Below are 21,839 nucleotides of genomic sequence, written 5' to 3'. Positions count from 1 at the left end.
GAGAAAATATCGATAAATTAATATGGTTATGATAATTTTACAATTCTTAATTACCTTATGATTAGTGACAAATTCAAGCTGTAAAAATATCTTAAGATGGATTAAAATTTTATATACCCTACCCTTGACCAGAATATAGTATTGGTATTTGAAGTCATTTGAAAGTTGCTCCCAACCAGTGATTATATAATTTTTATTTTTAACTTTAATATCTTGGTTAATGAAATTGAAGGCTGTACAAGTGCTGGGTGCAAAATGAATATCAACCCATCAAGCATTTGATATTCTAATAAAAACTCTAATTACTTCATCCATTTTATCATATTTTCTTTATAAAAATTTTGACAAAATAATATTTATTATAGAAAGAAGTTTTTTTTTTTTTTTCTTAAAAAGTATGTGCAGATTAAATTCGAATATGAATGGAAATCTGGGACTTCTTTGATTTTGAAGCTCCAAATTTGGCTCCAATATTATTCTTTGTCATCAACAATCACATTGTACATCCTAAACGTGTAATAGTATGGCAACAACAAACCAATACTTCTTTAATTTTGATTATTTTATCAGGGCCTATTTCATACTAATGCAAAACAATTAAGTGCATTGATAACATTATTATAACAACAAACTACTTAACAAAGAAGTTCAGTAGGATATACATACAACAACAATATTACTTGACCAGGGTGATTATCAGTATCTACGAAGAAAACCAACTTTGATTCTCTACATATGATCCACAACAAAGTAGTAGCTAGAGATGATGAAAACCTCAATAACATGGAACCATGCTCGTCTCCAATGTGGATTTATATACAAAATTACTGCAATAGCTAGTAAAATAGCTATGTAAGACCCTACAAAGCTTGTATAAAAAGTGTTCATATCGATAAAGTTTGATACCACATGACTTGCATTATTATTGGCTGATGGAGCTAATGGAGGTGAATCAATGCAATTATTTGGTAATGGTTCTCCACAGAGAAATGGATTCTCAATATAACTACTTGAGTCGAAAGTTCCAAATTGGTTTGTTGCTTGAGGTATCCTTCCACTAAAGTTGTTGTAAGACACATTGAACGTCACCAATGAGTATAGATCAGTAAGCTGAGAGGGGATATTCCCATTTAAGTTGTTGTGAGAAAGATCCAAACTCTCTATATTCTGTAACTTGGAAAATGTTGTTGGGATTCCTCCAATCAAGTTGTTGTGGGAAAGGTTCAATGCTTTGGTTTTGCCAAGGTTGCCAATTTCAAGTGGTATGTGGCTAGCTAATTTGTTGTTGGATAGATCAATTGCTGAAAAAAGTAACAAAGGCTCTCCTGTGAAGAGCAAGGTCATTCCTTTGGTTGTGAACTCCACTTGTAATGAGAAAAATGTTTGATTTGCGGGAAAGATGTCGTCTATGATACCAAGCATTGAGTAACCATGATGACTATAAATCTTTAGGTTAGACTTCAAGGGTGCTTCCACAATTTGAATAATTGAAGGAGTGAACAACACTTTTAATTCCTTTTCTATATCAAATGGGATATTTTTCAAGCAACTAGGAATGTTGCCTGAAAACTTATTGGAAGAAAGATCAATCAAGGTTAATCTAGACAAGTGGCAAATTTGATATGGGATATTACTTTCAAAGTGGTTATTTTTTAAGATAAGAATTCTTAACCATGGAAGACCGTCGATCCAATTTGGAATGCTGCCATTAAAATGGTTATTTGAAAGTTCTATCATTTTTATGTTGTTCATTAATCGATGAAACACCTCAGGAAATGGTCCATTTAGCATATTATTGGATAGATGAATTTGGTCTAGGTTTTTCACATTGAAGCAAGATGGTATTGTCCCAATGAAATTGTTGTTAGAAAGATCCAATAGTTGTAGTCCATCAAATTGACAAAACTCAACAGGAAACACACCTCCAAGATGATTATGGCTAAGATTCAACATTTGCAAGCCACTACTATTGGATAAGTAGTGTGGGATTTCTGTGAACTTATTATCATCGAAAAGTAACAACAATAAGTTTGGCAAGTTATTTTGAGGGAGTAGTATAGGGCCTGTCAAGTTGTTGCTTGATAGTTTCAGCACTTTCAAGAAGCTACAACCCATTACCAAATGTACAGGAATTTTATTGAATAATTGGTTATTTGACAAGTCTAGAATAGATAAAGAGGTTATGTCACCTAATGAAGATGGAATCACGCCTTCAAAGTTATTTCTAGACATGTTTAGCAATTTTAACTTGGGGAAAGAACTACCAATCTTGTATGGGATGGCACCATAGAAATTATTGTTGGAGATATCTAATGTTACAAGTTCTGTCATCGGAGATGAGGGCAATTGGAAAGGTTTAGAAATTAAATTCTTTGTTAGGGTAAGTGTTAGTAGTCTAGTATTGTTCTCCAACAACCACCTTGGGAATGTTCCTCCAAAATCAAATCCAGAGAGCTTAACCATTTTGAGTTGATTTTGATAGTAGAAAAATTTGGGCACAGACATCGAAGTGTTTCTCCCATGTTCAGAACTAGAAAGATGGATTCGAAACAATTGGAAACTTGGGGTTGAGCCAAGAATGTCCTCTTCTTTCAAAAGTATGTTGTTGACACTTTCCAGAACCATAAGTTTGGAGAGGTTGTAATATGACTTGAATGAGATTGGGACTAGAAATTTGTTATTTGAAAGCATAAGATATTCTAAGGATATGATATTGGCAAGAGGAGACAATGCAATGTTCCCAGTTAACTGGTTGCCAGAGATTTCTAGAAACCTAAGAGATGTCAAGTTTCACAAGCACCAAGGCAACTGACCCTTTAATCCATTAGAGTTCAAGCCAATCTCTTGAAGAGTCTTCAATTCACACAAACCTTGGGAAAAAGAAAAGTGAGTTAGACAGTTATAAAGAACAACATATAAACATCTCTCAAAATATTTGAACGAAAATATAAAATTATATATTTATGTCAGATTACTGATTTGTTAAGTAAAAAAAAAATTATCTTTTATTTTCTTTACTTTGATGAGAGGGAAGGGTCCCAATGAGTCCTGACGAAGTCAATGATAAAACTTGAAGTGAAGTCATGGCACCAATGTTTGAAAGAAAATCATTAGGTAGGGTAGCACCGTCCAAGTACAATTCTTTCAAGTGGCTCACATTTTCTAAGTCTATACAATGAGAAAAACATTGAACAAATGCGTGATAAGAAAGATTTATGTTTTAGCTAAAGATCTAAAACATGAGAAAAATACTATTCAAAATTTCTAGTAATTAAAATTTTTGATTATTTTTACTAATATATCAAATGCATTCTCATTTGTATTGATCCCTGTAATTGTGCCAAGTAATTGTTAAAGGATAGTTTAACTCAAGAGATGAATTGGAAAGTATTTTTATTACAAGCTCATTAAATAATGAAATTGGAAATAGTATACATTAGGTTTGAAGCATAGCACATTAATTGGAGAATGTAATTGCATTTTCATTATTTTAGCCACATGATATACAATGATAATGATTTTATTGCTAAATTCTAATAGAAAGTGTTACATACCTTGAATAGAAATACTTTCATTCATGTAGTTCCAAGACAAATCCAATACTTTCAATGAAGAAAATTCTTTTAGAGAAGACCATATGATGTTGGTTATGAAATTATCAGATAAATCAAGAACTTGTAGATTCGTCAATTTTGATTCCTGGTTTCGACCTGTTCAATTAATAATCAAATTTGAAATTAAAGTACGAAAATAACCTTAAAATCTTCAATTAAGAGGAAAGATGAAAATATAGCTTTCAACAATACTAATTTCAAATAAATATATATATGTTCCTAGGTGCACGTACGCACATGGATTCTTTTATATTTTTGAATGATGGCATTAAAAGTGGTAGATTCAAAAATTTTGTACAGTGGAGGCATAATTTATAAATTTAAAATTATTATGCACAAAAATTATAATTTGTAAAGCCTCATTTCACAAAAAATATATATATTTTTTCAAGATATATTAATTAAATACAACAAAATATCTCTCTTTGTACAGTACGCACATATGCACAGTGATACCTAAAAAAAAGGTCTATATGCCCAGGAGAGGTTATGTAGTGAAACTTTTATTCTTATATTGAAAATATAAAAGGTCAATATTTTATATTTATAACTCATAATATTTATCCTATTATATATGTCTTACAAACATTTACATTTATTTTAAAATTAAATTATATTTTATCTCAAAACTCAATGCTACGGATGAAACTTCAAAATCTCAACAATTAAGTATTAAAGAAAAATAATAAACATATTAATCATGAAACTTTTATTCTTAACTCAACCCCCTTGTGAGTTATAATTAATGTCGAAAAGTCTCGTGCAAGAAAAAAAACAAAGAAACATTAAAATACAAATATACAAAGAAGCATTAGAATAAAGAAATATTAGAGCTCATAACTCTCTTTCTCATTAAAGGAATATTTAATTTTGTAAAAAATTACTTTAACTTACTTGTCAAATCAACTGAGCTTCCCAATCTATTATCTCTAAGATTTAGAGACTTTAAAGATGAAATTCCACCAATAAATTCTAGAATTTTGGAGTTATTGATGCTGTTATAACTCAAATCAAGAACTTCAAGATTGATCAATATAGAAAGTTTTTCGAAACCTGTAAAAGAGATAAAATTAGTCAATAGTTTTGAATACAAAAGATTATTGAATACAAATGTTAACTATAACTCCTCTCAAAAAAGCAAAAAGTATAAAAATCATTAGTTTCTAGTAACAACAACCTCATACAAGCAGAAAATCAAAGACAAAATATAAGCAGTTAACTAAACAAATTAAATCAACATCAAAGAAGCTGTTGCCTTGTGTTACACAATTTTAAATTTTCAATATCTTATTTTATGTAAATATTCTTGGGTAGTGAATTCAGTCTGCCATAAATAAACTAACTTGTCAACATTTTATATCCATAACTCAAAATTAAATTATATTTTATCTCAAAACTTAATCCTATAGACCAATGTATGTTCTCTATATGCTTGGACTTTTTAAAAACACAAGAAAAAAAATAAAAAATGTACAGGAATTGCTTGGTTATAATTTAAAAAAATTGGTTTGACAAACACTTAATTGCATATATAAGTGAATTTACTAGTCCAATCAAAGGATCTTGTACATCATTTTCTCCAAGGCATAAAATCTTCAAAGATGAAATTTTAGCAATAAATTTTATAATAATAGAGTTATTGGAGGCATTCCAACTCAAATCAAGAATTTTAAGATTGAATAGTATGGAATATATTTTCCAACCTGAAAAAAAAAATTAAGTGATTATTCTTATCAAAATCTCAATAATTAAGTATAAAAGAAAGATAATAAATATATTAATCATGAAGCTTCTATTCTTAACTCAACCCACTTGTGAGTTATAATTAACATCGAAAAGTCTCGTGCAAGAGAAGAAACAAAGAACAATTAAAATACCAATATAAAAAGAAGCATTGAAACAAAGAAGCATTAGAGCTCATAACTCTCTTTCTCATTGAAAGAATATTTAATATTGCAAAAAATTACTTTAACTTGGATATGATCATATAATTTAACTTACTTGTCAAATTAGCCGAGCTTCCCAAACTATTATCTTGAAGATTTAGAGACTTTAAAGATGAAATTCCACCAATAAATTCTAGAATTTTGGAGTTATTGATACTATTGTAACTCAAATCAAGAACTTCAAGATTGATCAACATAGAAAGTTTTTCGAAACCTGTAAAAGAGATAAAATTAGTCAATAGTTTTGTCTAAACTTCAAGGAGTTAGAAATGAAAACGAATAATGAAAAATACAAAAGATTATTGAATATATATATTAGCTAAGACTCCCCTCAAAAGAGCAAAAGAGTATCGAAGTTATTAATTTCCAATAACAACAACCTTATATAAGTAGAAAATCAAATTAATTGAAAAGTATTTTTTTTACATGCTGATTAACAATGAAATTGGGAATAGTATACATTAGGTCTGGAGCATAGCACATTGGAGAATGTAATTGCATTATCATTATTTTAGCCACATGATATACAATGATAACGATTTTATTGTTAAATTCTAGTAGAAAGTATTACGTACCTTGAGTAGAAATACTTGCACTCATATAGTTCTAAGATAACCATGTGATGTTGGTTATCATATTATGAGATAAATCAATAACTTTTAGATTCGTCAATTTTGATTACTGATTCAAACTTGTTCTGTTAATTATCAATTTTAAAATTAAAGTATAAAAAATAATTAACCTTTAAATCTTCAACTAAGAGGAAAGATGAAAAATATAGTTTTGATTGATGCCAATTTCAAATAAACATATATATCTTCCCTAGGTGCACATACGTGCATGGATTCTTTTATATTTTTGAATGATAGCATTGAAAGCGACAGATTTAGAAATTTTGTATAGGCACAATTTATAAATTCAAAATTATTATGCACAAAAATTATAATTTGTAAAGCCTCGTTCCACAAAACTATATATATATTTTTTCATGATATATAATTAATTAAATACAACAAAATATCTCTCTTGGCACAATACACACATACACACAACGAGACCTAGAAAAAGGTATATATGCCCAATGGAATGGTTATATAGTAAAAAAAAATAGCTATTTTATATACATTTTACTCATCATTTTATATTCATAACTCAAAATATTTATCCCATTATATATGTATTACAAAAGATTTATATTTATTTCAAAAACTAAATTATATTTTATCTCAAAACTCAATGCTACGGATAAATGTATGTTCTCTATACTCTTGTATATTTTTGCACAAGATAAACTGCAACATTCCAAAATTAGGGAAATAAATAATGATTATTAACTTGGGTATTTGGAGTCACATTTTAATATTTAAGGAAAAATAATAGTTTATATTGTTTTGAGGAAGCATTTATTTATGTTATTTTGAGAACATATGAAATTAAGGTAATTAATAATTTTATTTGGGGTATTTACGGAAATAATAAAAGAAGGAAATAAACTAAATTAGTGGATTTTCAAAATTTTCAAGATGTAAGTGAAGTAAGGAAAAAATGAGTTGTGAGGGTGTGTGTGTGTATTTTAGGAATTCTGGGGGCGCTAGTATAAATTCCGAAAATGGGTTTAGGATCACCTTAAAATTAATTAGGTGTGCTTATATGTTGAAGGAGACGACTAGCCCGGCTGGTTGCGCGCGCGCATGGGATGGCCGAAGTCGCGGGTTCGAGGGAGGAGGGGAGGCGCATGCGGGAAGAGAAAAAGGTTGATCTTATTTAGTCGGGGGGGCGAAACGACGTCGTTCCGGCCCAAAGGCGGTGGCTCCCAGCAGCTGTCACGTGGCTCTCCCCCAGCCACTCATTTTGCACCTTTTTAAGCCCAATTCGGGCGTCTCTAAACCAGGAAGAATAGAAAGAAAAGTGGGAAAAAAGGGGAGGCTCGGCCAATAGCGCTCAAGGGAGAAAATTGAAGGAAAAGTGGGGAAAAATCTTGTTAATCCGCATTTTAAGTAGCCAGGTAAGTTAAATAAATTATTAGAATATTATACACATAGAGATATTAATTTTATACGGTCGAAATTAATTAATTGGGGCCCGGGAACTCATTATTTATTTTAACCATATTACTTCGCAGCGGGAGTGCGAGAGAAGCTAGGATCGGTTATTTGCAGGCAAGCTCCTAACCCTTTCCTCATGTTCTTAATTTCTTATGAGAGTCTTCACAGTTTTTCGTATTTTAAACTCTTCCTCATCGTGACTCGGTTCCACGCATTAATAATAATAATCCACGTGGTAACCACCCTATGACTTATATTTTATTAATGGACTTACTGTTAATGGAATGAGCTAAGCAATGATGTCTTGGTGTCTTTCATTTCGACCGTCACGGAGCTTTATATCGCTTCGCTTTCCTTGGGAATGATGCCGAACCCATTGGGGATAAGTTCTTAGAAAATGGTTGTGGTCAAGATTATGAGGTTATGCTAATAATTTATTATGAATGTGGAGATGGTTTCCTGTGTATGAGAGGAGATGAGAACGTGATCGACATAATGGGGTCTGTTATCATGGGTAAAGTGTGCGAAATGATGAGCTTAAGTGTATAAGTTTGATGTTGTCAGTAAGTGTGTCTAAGGGTATGGGGTACAAAGCCACTGTCTGTCGACCGTGGGTAATGGCAATTGATGGCTGGATGTATGGGTGTCAATCATCGGCTGTTACTATAAGCGTTAAACGGGCCAGAAGAGCTAGTACTGCCAGATTCCCGTCTTAGTTTGTGTATGTCATGATGTGCGTGTTGCATAAGGACTGGATTGCATTCATTTGGGGAACATGCTTTGTATGTGATGGGATATGTGAGCATTTGCATGACCCGATTGGTCTAAGAGCCAATTGGGTACTCTAAGTGAGCCAGTGCATTTAGAGCACATTACATGTGTGAATTCTTATGTGGGCGTAGCATGGCTTGATGCTTGGTTTATGGGGGCCTTGTCATCACGTTTATATTGCAAAAGCCGTTGCATTTCCTAATTGTTGCATTGCATGGTAAGAATATGTGGCTATAGGTGATGGGTGGCGCCCACCACAGAATGTAGGTTGTGGAAGTGGGCCACGGTAAGACCTTGGGGTGAGACCCACGGCAACAGAAAGACTTTGGGAGTGAGATTTATGACAACAGAAAGACATTGGGGTGAGACCCACGGCAATAGTAAGACCTTGGGGTGAGACCCACAGCAACAGATTATGTTGTGAGTGACAGGAAGGGACGTGTAAGGGAAATGGTATGGTAGCATATAAAATGCTGCTAACAGGTTTCTATGTTGGACTTGGGCGTCGGTGTGTATTTTATGTGGGCCCCAAGAACCGTTATGTGAAATTTATTTTATGTTTATGCATCTAGAAATAAGACAGGTGTTGGGCATAGCATGGTATGACGTTGCATTGGCATGAATTGCATGGGATGTTATGGGGAGAGTTTTATCTTTAACCGACAGCCTTCCTTTCATGAGCTTGCTGAGTCTTGTGACTCATGTATGTTTTCCATCATTCCAGGTAAGAGAATTGTCCGAGGTATCAGGTTTGTTCGACGAAGTTGGGTCCAAATCGTCGGGTCATGATAGCACGTGCAGAGCTCTCCCGAACCTAGATCCTATGTGTCACTGTGTAATGTTTTATAATTTTGAGTTAGATATATGTTATGTAAACCAGGTGGGCTCACGATCAAAATGTTTATGCAAGAACATCTATGGAATGCTATGTGATTAAAAATATATGATTTTAATAAGGACGGTGTCTGAGTTTTTAGGTTATGTTATTGTTTTATATCATTCAAGTAATGACCCTCTTACGAATCCTTTATGCTAGTGGAGGCTCCGGGAGGCGGACCGTTATATGAACTTTTTAAAAACACTAGAAAAAGACAAAAAAATGTGTAGGAATTGTTTGATTATAATTTAAAAAAAATTGGTCGCGCATGCTAAGTGAATTTACTAGTCCAATCAAAGTATCCTTGCATGTTATTTTCTTGAAGGCATAGAATTTTGAAAGATGAAATTCTAGCAATATAATTTAGAATAGTAGAGTTATTGACGGCATTGTAACTCAAATCAAGACGTTTAAGATTAACTAGCATGGATTATCTTTTCCTATTTTATCCATCTTTTCCTAATTTATAGTTGTCAGCCCCACCATTTGGCAATGGAGTTCAACTTGTAGTTGTCTCCAATTAATGTACTTGTTTAAGAACAATTCAACAACCAAAATAATTTGTGGAAGGGTATGACTAGGATATTAAAATATTAGGATGGTGATTATTGAATTATTTGTCTTATAAATTTGAAGATATTAACATATAATAACTTGTAGTTTTCCACAACAAAATCTTTATATTATTTATTTTTAAATTTTTTATTAGTCTGATTTTTTTTACTTTTGTTTGTATTGTAGGGATTTAAAATTTTTCCTAACAGTCAATAGGCCAAAAATTGTAGTATAATATTAGTACGAGGACAGTGGAGTGCTTACAAAGGGTAATGGCATGTTTAATATTTTTAGTAAAAATGATGTTTTTATGTTATTATTAAAGTTAATGGGTTCCTAAATTCTATCACTGCAATTAGTTTTTGGTTAATTTAATAATTAAATCAGAGCTCACAACTCTCGTTCTCGTTGGAGGAATATCTAATATTGCAAAAAATTGCTTTAACTAAGATGTGATCATAAAAGGAAACTTACTTGTGAAATTAACCGAGCTTAAGCAACCTCCAAGATTTAGAGACTTTAAAGAGGAAATTCCACTAATAAATTCTAGAATTTCGGAATTATCAATCCAATTGAAACTCAAATCGAGAACTTCAAGATTGGTCAATGTAGAAAATTTTTTAAAACCTGTAAAAGAGATAGAATTAGTAAATAATCTTGTCCAGACATCAAAGAATAAGAAATAAAAATAATAATAAAAAATACAAAAGATAATTAAATACAAATGTCAATTACAACTCCCCTCAAGAGAGCAAAAGAGTAGGGTAGTTATTAGTTTTCAGTAACAACAACCTCATACAAGCAGAAAATCAAAAACAAAATATATACACAATTTTAAAACAAATTAAAACAATTACATGAAAGAAGTTGTTGTCTTGCTTTACACAATTTTAAATGTTCAATATCCTATTTTATGTAAATTCTCTTGGGCAGTGCTTGTGTGTACAGTAGCGTGCATTACAAGCTCATTTTTTTTGTTAATTCAATCCGTTATAAGCTAATTATATGTTAATAATCCACTTCAGTTTTCTATTAGAAAACACCAATATAATCAATTTTGTTTATTTCTCATATTATTTATTTTTTACAGGATATGGGTAAAAGGAGTTAACAAGGGGACTTTTGATTCCATCAGTCTAAACTTTAAGTAGAGTCTATATAAAATTTTTAGTTCACCTAAGAAGTATTAATATTCAACAACTTATGAAGAAAGGCTTAAAAAATGTGACTTTTGATCATTCAATTAAAATTTTGACATTTTCGCCCTCAATCAATTTTTTTTTTGGTCAGCTTAAGTTCTTGGCATTAGTTTCCTTTAAAGCATGAATTTCACGCTTGTTACAAAGCATGTGATGGGGAAGGAGAATAGATAGAGAAGCCAATTTTAGGGGCTTAATATATAAGGGGTTTTTTTGGATTATTAAGATATGTGGTTTTTAATCCCTCACCTAAAATTTTAACATATATATTAGCTCATTCATTATTATTTCTAAATTTTAATCCCTCACCTAAAATTTTAAAATTTTAACAAGTAAAACTAAACCTATCTAATAAGGTTAATAAATTTCTTCATTTATTATTTCTAAATTTTTTGCTTTCATATTTTTGTTATTTTTATTATTTACAATTTTAGACTAATTAACAGAAAATAGAAGCTCCTTCAATTTATATCAATATATCCAATGGGCTTGGCATGTGATTGTGAAGTGAGCTTACTATTAAAATCAGCCATCCAACCCAAGTCGTTGGACCCAAGATTTAGAGATGAATTTTAATTATTAGAACGGATATGTGAAGGGAACATTTCACGTAATTTTGGCAGCAATTCTTTTCAAACAATGTTCATAAATTTGAGTACAATATGAGAGAAAGCTAGCTAAGCAATGGGCGAACTTGAATCATTATATATAGGACTCTATCGGCCTTTTCTAAAGTTTTTGCAATTTTGTTTTGCTCTTTTGAACATACAGGCCCATAATGGATTACTAGTAGTACTCTTTTAGCAAAAATAATAACTTTTTTTTGTTGTCTAACTAATATGCACCTAGAACAAAGAAGCATTAAAATACCAATATACAAAGAAACATTAGAGCTCATAACTCTCTTTCTCATTGAAGGAATATTTAATATTGTAAAAAATTTACTTTAACTAGGATATGATCATGTAATTTAACTTACTTGTCAAATCAACCGAGCTTCCAAAGCTATTATATTCAAGATTTAGAGACTTTAAAGATGGAATTCCACCAATAAATTCTAAAATTTTAGAATTATTGATCCAGTTTGAACTTAAATCAAGAACTTCAAGATTAGTCAACGTAGAAAGTTTCTCAAAACCTGTAAAAAAGATAGAATTAACTAATAGTTTTGTGTAAACTTCAAAAAATAAGAACTGAAAAAATATGAAAAATAAAAGAGATTATTGAATACAAATGTTAATTACAACTCCTCTCAAAAAAAGTAAAAGAATACCGAAGTTATTAGTTTTTAACAAGAGTAGTCTCATACAAATAGAAAATCAAAGACAAAATATAAGCAGTCAGCTGAACAAATTCAAGCAACATCAAAGAAGTTGTTGTCTTGCGTTACACAATTTTGAATTTTCGATATCTTATTTTATGCAGTAAGCATGCATTTGCCAGCTCCCTTTTTTAGTTAATTCAGTCCTTATAAACTAATTTGTCAACTTAATCACATTTATACCTAATAAGATTGGATTCAACCAAAGTTCTATATAAAACATCCATTTAATAATCCACCTAAGCTTTTTTGACATCTTAAAGTTCTTCGGTTAACTGAAAGTTAATGGCTTAATTAATGGTGGCAAGTAAAACTAAACATTTCTAATACTTCAAATCAATTTATACATATCAAATTAGATCTTTACACACCATCTCTTATAACAACCATACAAATAAAAATAAAAAACCCACAAATATTCTCAATTCCTTAACAAATTATAGAATAATAGTATTATTGGAATTGCTCGAACTCAAATCAAGAACTTCAAGATTTATCAATTCAAAAAGTCTTTCAAAATCTATAAAAGAAGTAAAATTAATAAATGCTTTCTTCTAAAATTCAAGATAGAAAAATTAAAACAAAAAAATCATGAGATACATTTATGAGAGATTGCATGTGAATCCACAAACCTTCATTCTCAACCCAATCGACTAATGCATTTCCACTTAATTCAAGAGTCTTGATCTCTTTAAAGGGAAGAAATAGAGAAGCATTGAAATACCATTCTTTTCTAGATTCCCAATCTCTTGTTTGATTAAGAGAGAGTTGAATGACTCGGCTTGAAGTGTTGTTGCATTCAACCCTTTCCCATTGACAACAATTGGATGATTTATTATCCACCCAAGAAGGCAAAGAGTTGCCATTGGGGTAGTTGATGGAAGCTTTGAGATGCAGTAGAGCTATCCTCTCTTGCTGCCAACACCCACGACAATACATTTCATTCATCAACACTGACATTACCATTGTCATCATCCACACCCAAATAGAATGAGGTGTAGTACTTATCATATTTTTCATCAAGATATATATCTCCTTACTTGCTTTTGTTTTCTTTTTTTTTTCTTGTTTTAAGAATCACGCTACCTCTATTTATATATCTCTACTCTAAAGCATTATGAAGTGGTCTTTTCACTTGATCTAATTATAGAGAGACAAGTGGAGACAAATTGACTTGGACTTGTAAGAGAAGACTTGGAAATGGTGGTGAAGACTTGGAAATATAGCAGTCTTTAATTACAACTTAATTCATACGTTGGAGTACATGCACATGGATAAACTCATCATGGATCCTAATATAAACTAGACAAGTGGAGACAAATTGACTTGGTCTTGTAGGAAAAGACTTGGAAATGGTGGTGAAGACTTAGGAACACTAGAAGACTTGGAAATATAGAAATCTTTACAACTTAATTCATACGTTAGAGTATGTGCAAGCAGATAAACTCATCATGGGTCCCAATACAAACTGATTTAGTTATTGATTAATATGTAATAGCTAATCCAATAATGTTTAGTAGACTTATGATAGTAATCCATCATTTGGGAGAGATAAGATGCAAATCAAAGTATGAGTATCCAAATTCATAGGTCCAAGATAACACCATCCATTTATCAAAACTAACACGGAATATTATAGTATTTTTCATTGTTGTGACCAAATGACTGATATTAATGCTATTCACATACAATTTTACACCTGTTTAATTTGGACCAAATTAAAGTCGTGCATTTAAGTGGGTGTTTGTGTTTGAATTAATCATTTGATTATACCTAAATACTAGTCATTATACCTAAATTTCTTTTCTCTTTTTCCTCTCTTAATTTGATGTTATTCATGGACCATCTTGTCAATTAAGAAATGGGGCTTTGAATTAAATGTCCGAGAAGATGCATCAAGAAAAGAAGAATGAAGTAGGATGGAGAAGGGGCCACTCTTGTTGGGAGTGGAGATATTTCCTTTGAGTTGATATAAAGAAAAAATTGCATCATATATGCGAATAAGATACTTAAAATCTTTGACACATAAAATGGATGGATGGATGGAATTAAATGCAACTGAGAAACTCTTATTAAGTTTTAACATTCTGACAATATAAAAAATCTTTATCTCCACATAATTTTAACTTAGGATGGGCCAATTTCTCACTTGTGCTCAAAATAAAAGTCCTAAGATCAATTTTAATACTATTTCTCATGAAACTAAGGGCCTCAACTTAAGAATATACACTAATTTAAAATTGATTGATTTTTAAATTCATGAAATTAAGTGATACATCTAAACCATCCTTTACAAATTACTAAGATACTAATAGTGACTATGCTTGCCGGCCAAAGATTTTTATACTAATGTGCTAATAGGGAGTGTCAAATATGTCTAATTAATATTTCTAATTTCTCTTTTATATGTTCCCAATTTCACTGTTAGATATATATTAGAATTAGGCTAACTTGAACATCTATATTGATAGAATTGTTTTTTTTTGTATTTTTTAAAGTAGCAATTGATTCCATACCAAATAAGCCTAATTTATGGGAAGAAATTAATAAGCCTAATTAAGGGGGAGGAGAATGCTAACTAAAATGACCCAATAATTTTCTAAACTGTTAATATGAAACCATTTTCATAAAAATTGTATAAAGATATCATTATTTAATACAATTAATCGTATCAAGGATCTGGAAGTAATATATATATTGTATATACATACTGTATGGCAGGCTGTTTTGACTTGAGGGAGAGATGCATACCAGTCCAAACCAAGTTTTAAATGAGTAATGCAACGACCAAGTCTCCAGCACTATCAAAACAACTGAATCAAATGAGTAATGGACTTAAGAGATGAAAGATGGGCTTTCTAATGGGTTAGACATATGTAAGGAGAATAATGGGTTGTCTAATGGGCTTGAGATAGGGCAGCAAGTAAATGGGTTGGGTTTGGTTCTTGTTTTGAGCAATTGAGCCAAGTTCGTTTTTTTAAAAAAATCAGATAAACTTACTTGAGCCATCTTCTTATCGGGTTTCCTATAAGTGGGTTTGAACCTTTAAATCTATCGATTCCGGACCTAAACCTATAATAGTTTTATACTTGCTCGATCTTACCATCATCGCCTTGAACTCGTTGGGTATCACATTCCAACAGTGCCAATGGGTGTTATCTTTCAGGAAGATTCTTCCATTGGGGCCAAGTCCAATTAGAACCCACTTCACCAGAGGTAGTTCCAATTCCCAGTCGACCCTCAGATTTCTCCAATTCATCGACCCGCAACCGGGGAACAACTGGCCTGGCGTCTCGATCCCTTTCTGCAACATTCTCCTTCTGTTTGATGCTGCTAGAAACCACAAATTTCAGACGTGAACTCGAAGGGAACGCGTGTAAGCAACGGCATTTGAGCAAAGAGTTGAAATTTTAGCTTTTAGAAGGCGAGTCCTGTGAAAGACAGTAGAAGTTGAGATCAGTTCGGAATGTGAATTTGGCCATTCTATTCTTGCACTGGTTTGCGCAATTGTTGGGTTGAAGAAGAGAAACGAGAAAACTGTCAGTGATCAATTGCGGCCGTGTTTGTGTTTGGTTTCGACAGTTTTCGTGCGAGAGAAGAGATGAAGAAGCAACGAGCAGAGACGAGTGATAAAAATTGAGCCTTTTACGAGATGATGACAATAAAATATTGAAAAAATTCGTTAGAAATAGGGTAAATTATGAAAATAATCTAATTTTTTTTATGAATTTGTAATTTGATTCAATTTTTTTTAATCTTGGCAATTATGTTCAAATTGACTCAATTAGGTATAGTGTAAATTCGATTTAGAAATAGTGTATTCAACTTGACTTGGCATGTCATCTGTTATAAAATAATAATATATGTGAAACTTATATATACACATAAGTAGGAAAAAAAGAACGACAAAAATGAACTAGTCAGTGGCTATGACAGACAGCACTGATGGTAGTTTAACAAGGGTTGGAGTGGAAAAAAAACTTTTACTTGATCCAAGGTTTGAACCATGTCAATAAGTAACGCTCGGGTACCCTTGAGGTTAGCTTAAAAGACAAGCGATAGTCTTCAATTTTATATATCTCTTTCTCATTTTCTTTCTTTCCTCACGATACTTCTCTCCTTCTTTGGCAACCAAGGCGGTGGTGCTGGGGCAGTGGGTTTCCTTCCTCTTCCTCCCAAATCATGATCTCAAAGCCCTTTTTTGTCCCAAATCCTAATCTTTATGTATATCGATCATTAGATCTCATAACTAGTTCATGATCTCTAATAGCATCAACTTGACTTCTTCTTGTTTTCTCTCTTTCTTTGACGATGATGACAAAACTATGGGTTTCCTTCATTTTTCTTCCCAATCATAGTTCCCACACACATTAATCATCAGATCAAGTAAATAATTCATTATGTTTGATAGATCTAACTCGATTTCTTCTTGTTTTCTCTTCTTCTTTGACAGCCATTACGGTGGTGACCAGATGGTTGATTTTTTTCTTTTTTCTCTTAGATTGTAATTCTCACATATATCGATCATCAAATTAGATAAATAGTTCATTATCTCTAGTAGTAGCAACTTGATTTCGTCTTGTTCTCTCTCCTTTTTGGGCAGCCATGGCGGTGGCGGCAAGACGATGGATTTCTTTCTTTTTCCTCCCCGATCATAATTTCCACAAATATTAATCATCAGATTTGGTAAATAGTTCATGATCTCTAATAGCACCAACTCAATTCCTTTTTGTTTTCTCTTCTTCTTAGGCAGCCATGGCAGTGGCAATATGACGATGAATTTCTTTCCTTTTTCTCCCTGATCATAATTTTCACATATTTCAATAATTTGATCAAGTAAATAATTCATTATCTCTAGTAGGACCAACTTGATTTCTTTTTGATCTCTCTTTCTTCTTCTATGACAGCCATGGCGGTAGCGTTGGGATGGTGGGTTTCCCTCATTTTCTTGTCCGACCATAATTTCCACACATCGATCACCGAATCCTGTAAATAGTTTATTATCTTTGACAACACCAACTTAATTTCTTCTTGTTTTTTCTCTTCCTTTAGCAACCATGGCTATGGTGATGGGACTATAGGTTTCTTGCCATTTTCCTCCTGATCATATAATTCCCACAAATATCGATCATCCATTCAGATGAATAATTCATGATCTCAAATAGCACCACTTGATTTCTTCTTGTTTTCAAAAATCAAATTTGTTTTCCAACATACTTCGATCTACAAATTTTACTATTGTTCACAAATGATTTTTCTTCCACTAATCCATTAGGTTTTTCAAGGTTACAAAATGAATTTAATTGTAGATAATACCTAGTTCATTCAATTGGGAATTTAGTCAACGTGTAAATAATTTGAGTCATTTGTTCATCATTTGCTACCTTTAAAAGATTATAAATAACATAGTTACCGCACATGTCCATATTCGATTTAGGTAAATGGTTCAATATCTCCGACAACACCAACTCGATTTCTTCCTATTTTTGGCAATCCATTTGATTGTTGGATTGCAAGACAAATTTGATTGCCAGAACTAGAAAGAAAACGAGTTCGGTTTGTCGAATATAATGAACTATTCATCTAAATCGATAATTGGCATGTGTGGCAACTATGTTATTTAGACGCTTATAAAGGTAACAAATGAGAACAAATGACTCGAATTATTCACACACTCACCAACCGAGTTCTCTTTCTAATTATGAATTAGGTATTTCGTTTTTAAATTTATTTCTTAACCCTCAAAAACTTTATGGAACTGTGGAATAATAAGATTCATTTGGTATATGTTGGCATTACCTACGGCAGCTCCCGACCAAGACGATAGCATGTCGACTACTGTAATGGCAGCTCATCGACACCGCGCCCTTAAACCCGTGCCATTAACCCCAACGACAAGCAATAGGTTCGACAAGGATAAGGAAAATGTTCACACATATCAAGAATCATTGCCCAATTCAACGCTCCAGATCGATTTCTTCTAAGAAATTCGATGCTACTTAAGGCCAAAGCAACTAAAACAGATTGAAAAAACAAAATTGTGCATCGTCTTCTTTCAAGTGACAAGCAGCAGCATGGACGGCAATGGAGTTCCTGGCGACAATCGGGAGACGGAGCCCGCCCCTCCGAAGAGTGTTCAAGAGATGTCCGCAGCCGGAGTTGAACCGCCCAAGGAATACATTTGTAGAGACAACAAGTTTGGCCAATTGGACACTTCCCCGCCTTTGGCCCCAATTCCTGTGATTGATCTCAGTCTCTTCTCATCTGGAGGGGAAGAAGAAGGTGAGTTGGAAAAGCTGAGGTCGGCTCTGAGCTCTTGGGGCTGCTTCCAGGTTCGGATGATTGATTAATTGCTTTCTTCATCTGGTCTTCGGTACTTCTTTTCCTTTTTTTCTCATTAGCTAGGGTTTACAATTGCTTTGAATCACAGGCGGCGGGTCACGGCATGTAACACCCCAATTCTCGGGAGCGTTAACGTAACGTAAGATTCCGGGGATAGATTTTTTTCAAACAAAAATCCAACACAAAAACCATTCCCCGAAGATCCCGTTACACCTTCTCAGTATATCAACTATGAACCATTAATAAACCAAGACAGGTTCACCAACACAAATGCGGAAGCTAGATCGAAACCTCAACAGGTCATAACCAAAACCACTTTATTTATATATAAAGTTGCACTAACGTTTACATGACGTTTTCAAAAGTAAATAACATAACTGAAAAGACATAATGTAAACTATCCGCTAATCGCCGTCACTCCTCGACGATTCCTTTCCCTTTTGCACCGCTGCCTTCACCTGGAACGTTTGAATATTCCAGGGACAAAGTCCAAATTAGATGATGAATCATCTAAGTGAGAGTTCAAAACACATTTTTCATGAATAATGCAAGACATGAAATAAACCAATATACCCGGTAAGCCCTAGCTCAAGAGAATTCCCACGCGCTTAACCCTACCATGGGGAAAGAGCAATCTCTCTAAAAGCTATGCCACCACACCGACTCGACGACACGACGACGCGACGCGATTCTAGCTTAAATGGGGCTGCCAACGCATCTCACCAGAATACGTTCCCACCTTAAGCATCCAGGAACCACCATACAATCCCAACTCCAAAATTTCACATGGACCACCTAGTCGTCCTAGTGCAACTTCCCTGGCCAAACGGCCTGGCACGGAAATCAAGGCGGCTATCCTGACATGCACACCCAGCATCAGATACCCCTATTATTCCGTCACGCCCTTGGAGAATTACGGCTACACTATCCAGACAACATCCTAGGCTGACATCCCACATGAACAACACAGTATGGATCACCTAGTCGTCCTAGTGCAACTTCCCTGACCAAACGGTCTGGCACGGAAACCAAGGCGGCTATCCTGACATGCACACTAGCATCAGATACCCCTATTATTCCGTCACGCCCTTGGAGAATTATGGCTACACTATCCAGACAACATCCGAGGCTGACATTCCATACGTACACATAAAACTCAAGACAATGCCACAATTCACAATTCAATGCATCGTATAAACAACATTTATAAAATGCAATGCACAGTTCAAAACGTTTAGGGACAAACCTCCCTCATAAATCCAACCGTCACCGGTTACCGTTTTAATGCACAAAACCATTTTGCATGAAATCACCATATGTTCAGATAGAACAAGCACAATAAATCAAGTTTTGGAGGAGAACCACTCATAAGAAAGCCAAATTTTGGTAGCGAACAACTCACCTTGAACGAAACTCAGAACACCTCGAATCTTGTGCCCAACCTCAATTTTCGTGCAACTTCTCAAGTCTTTTAACCAAACCACCTCCTTACAGGTCCTCACGCGCTGCCTAAGTGCTCTACGCGTGTGATGCCTCGCGTATGCTTTAAAAACCCTCTATCCACTAAACCCGAAGCACTCTCGTCTAGCACAAATGTATCACAACTTCGAATGAGAGAATCCTTAGCCTTGAGCCCCTATTTATATGTTTAGGAAACTTAGCCACCAAGAAATATATATTCTGCAATCATTTCAAATCTTTCAAAATCTTTTCCAATCATTCCAAATCTTCTAATATTTTCTATAATCATTCCAAATCTTTTGATATCTTTTGCAAATCATTCCAAAATCTTCTAAGATTCTCTACAATCATTGTAAATCTTCTATAATCATTCCAAATCTTCTAATATCTTTTGTAATCATTCCAAAATCTTCTAAGATTCTCTGCAATCATTGTAAATCTTCTATAATCATTCCAAATCTTCTAATATCTTTTGTAATCATTGTTATCTAAATCAAATCTTTTCTTATCCAATCAAATCTTATACAAATCTTATCCTTAAAGTCATCATGAGCCTTCATCTTATCTCTAACGTCATCATGAGACTTCATCCTTATCTCTAAAGTCATTTATGAAGCTTTTTCCTGAATCTCCCAAATGCCCCTAGTAAAAAGATTTCAAGAATTACACTTTGGCCCGAACTTTTGGATAATTGCACTTAGACCCTTTTCAACATGGTCCCCGGGCTAATTCTTAATTGCATTTTAGTCCCTGAAAAATGGACTAATTGCGCTAATGCCCCTAATTTTTTGGTAAATTACACTTTTACCCCCAACCTCAAAAATTACGATTTTGCCCCAGGCTCAAAAACTGAACTTCTCTTTAAAGACCTTTATAACCCTTTGAAATATCCCAAAACACTCTCTTTAAAATTCCGAAAAAATATCGTTTCGATCTCTCTCCGTCAATTTCGAAAAAAACTGCACTTAGGCCCGAATCTTCGTTTTAGCTACAAACCCTTTTGTTTCTTCCAAAAACTACTAAAGGGTTACTCTATATGCCAAATATGAACTTCCTTGGGGTTCCATTGACGTCCCGGATGCCCCGTACGATAATTCGGTATTTCAGCCTAAATCACAATTGCCTTTTTTTAGCTGTACCGGGAACCGTTCCCGATCCAACTTCTTTTGATGCCTAAAATCATAACTCGTATTACTTGTCGATACTATACCATTTTCCTTGGCTATCTAGGGTCCAGCGTATTCCCTCTGACTAATTCGATCGTCCAAAGTTGCGTTAGTGTACCCTATAGTCTTATTTTCCACAAAGTCCATTTATGCCCTTCATCAAATATTATTTATGACCTCAAATCATTCTCGGGTATTACATTCTCCCCCTCTAAATAAATTTCGTCCTCGAAATTTGGTCCGTGATAATTGAATCACTGCTATTGTTAATGTCTCCCAATTGAAATGTCCTAATTACCATTCCTAATCCTTAGAATTTACTCATAACCTACATCTCTATATGATTCGGGCTTACCAAACATGTCTCTTATCTTCCAGAATATCTTGTTGTAGCTCAAAACAGGCGGTTACACATATCCAAAATAATTCATAATACTTAATATTATTTCTAATCGTGTCCTCAAAATACATTTCATTGACTCCCAGCCGACTTTATTGCTAATGCATATGACAAAATCACACAGAAATTGACAACATTGAAC

At 33.3% G+C, this 21,839-nt stretch overlaps 1 protein-coding gene across 1 annotated transcript; it reads right to left on the bottom strand.

Annotated features, from left to right (window-relative positions):
• Window positions 1-608: 608 nt before the first annotated feature.
• Window positions 609-15,641, bottom strand: LOC127805718 (receptor-like protein 13). The gene is made up of 8 exons (XM_052342469.1): window positions 15,432-15,641; window positions 12,961-13,243; window positions 11,987-12,145; window positions 10,283-10,435; window positions 5,616-5,774; window positions 4,509-4,667; window positions 3,555-3,710; window positions 609-2,870 (listed from the first exon to the last, which is right to left on the bottom strand). The coding sequence occupies exons 1-8, from the start codon at window positions 15,639-15,641 to the stop codon at window positions 2,791-2,793; spliced, it is 1,359 nt and encodes a 452-aa protein (XP_052198429.1). The 3' UTR covers window positions 609-2,790.
• Between the last annotated feature and the right edge of the window lie 6,198 nt (window positions 15,642-21,839).

The sequence above is a fragment of the Diospyros lotus genome, chromosome 7 (assembly GCF_014633365.1).
Source record: "Diospyros lotus cultivar Yz01 chromosome 7, ASM1463336v1, whole genome shotgun sequence".
NCBI lineage: Eukaryota > Viridiplantae > Streptophyta > Magnoliopsida > Ericales > Ebenaceae > Diospyros > Diospyros lotus.
This window is presented reverse-complemented; position numbering and strand designations above follow the sequence as displayed.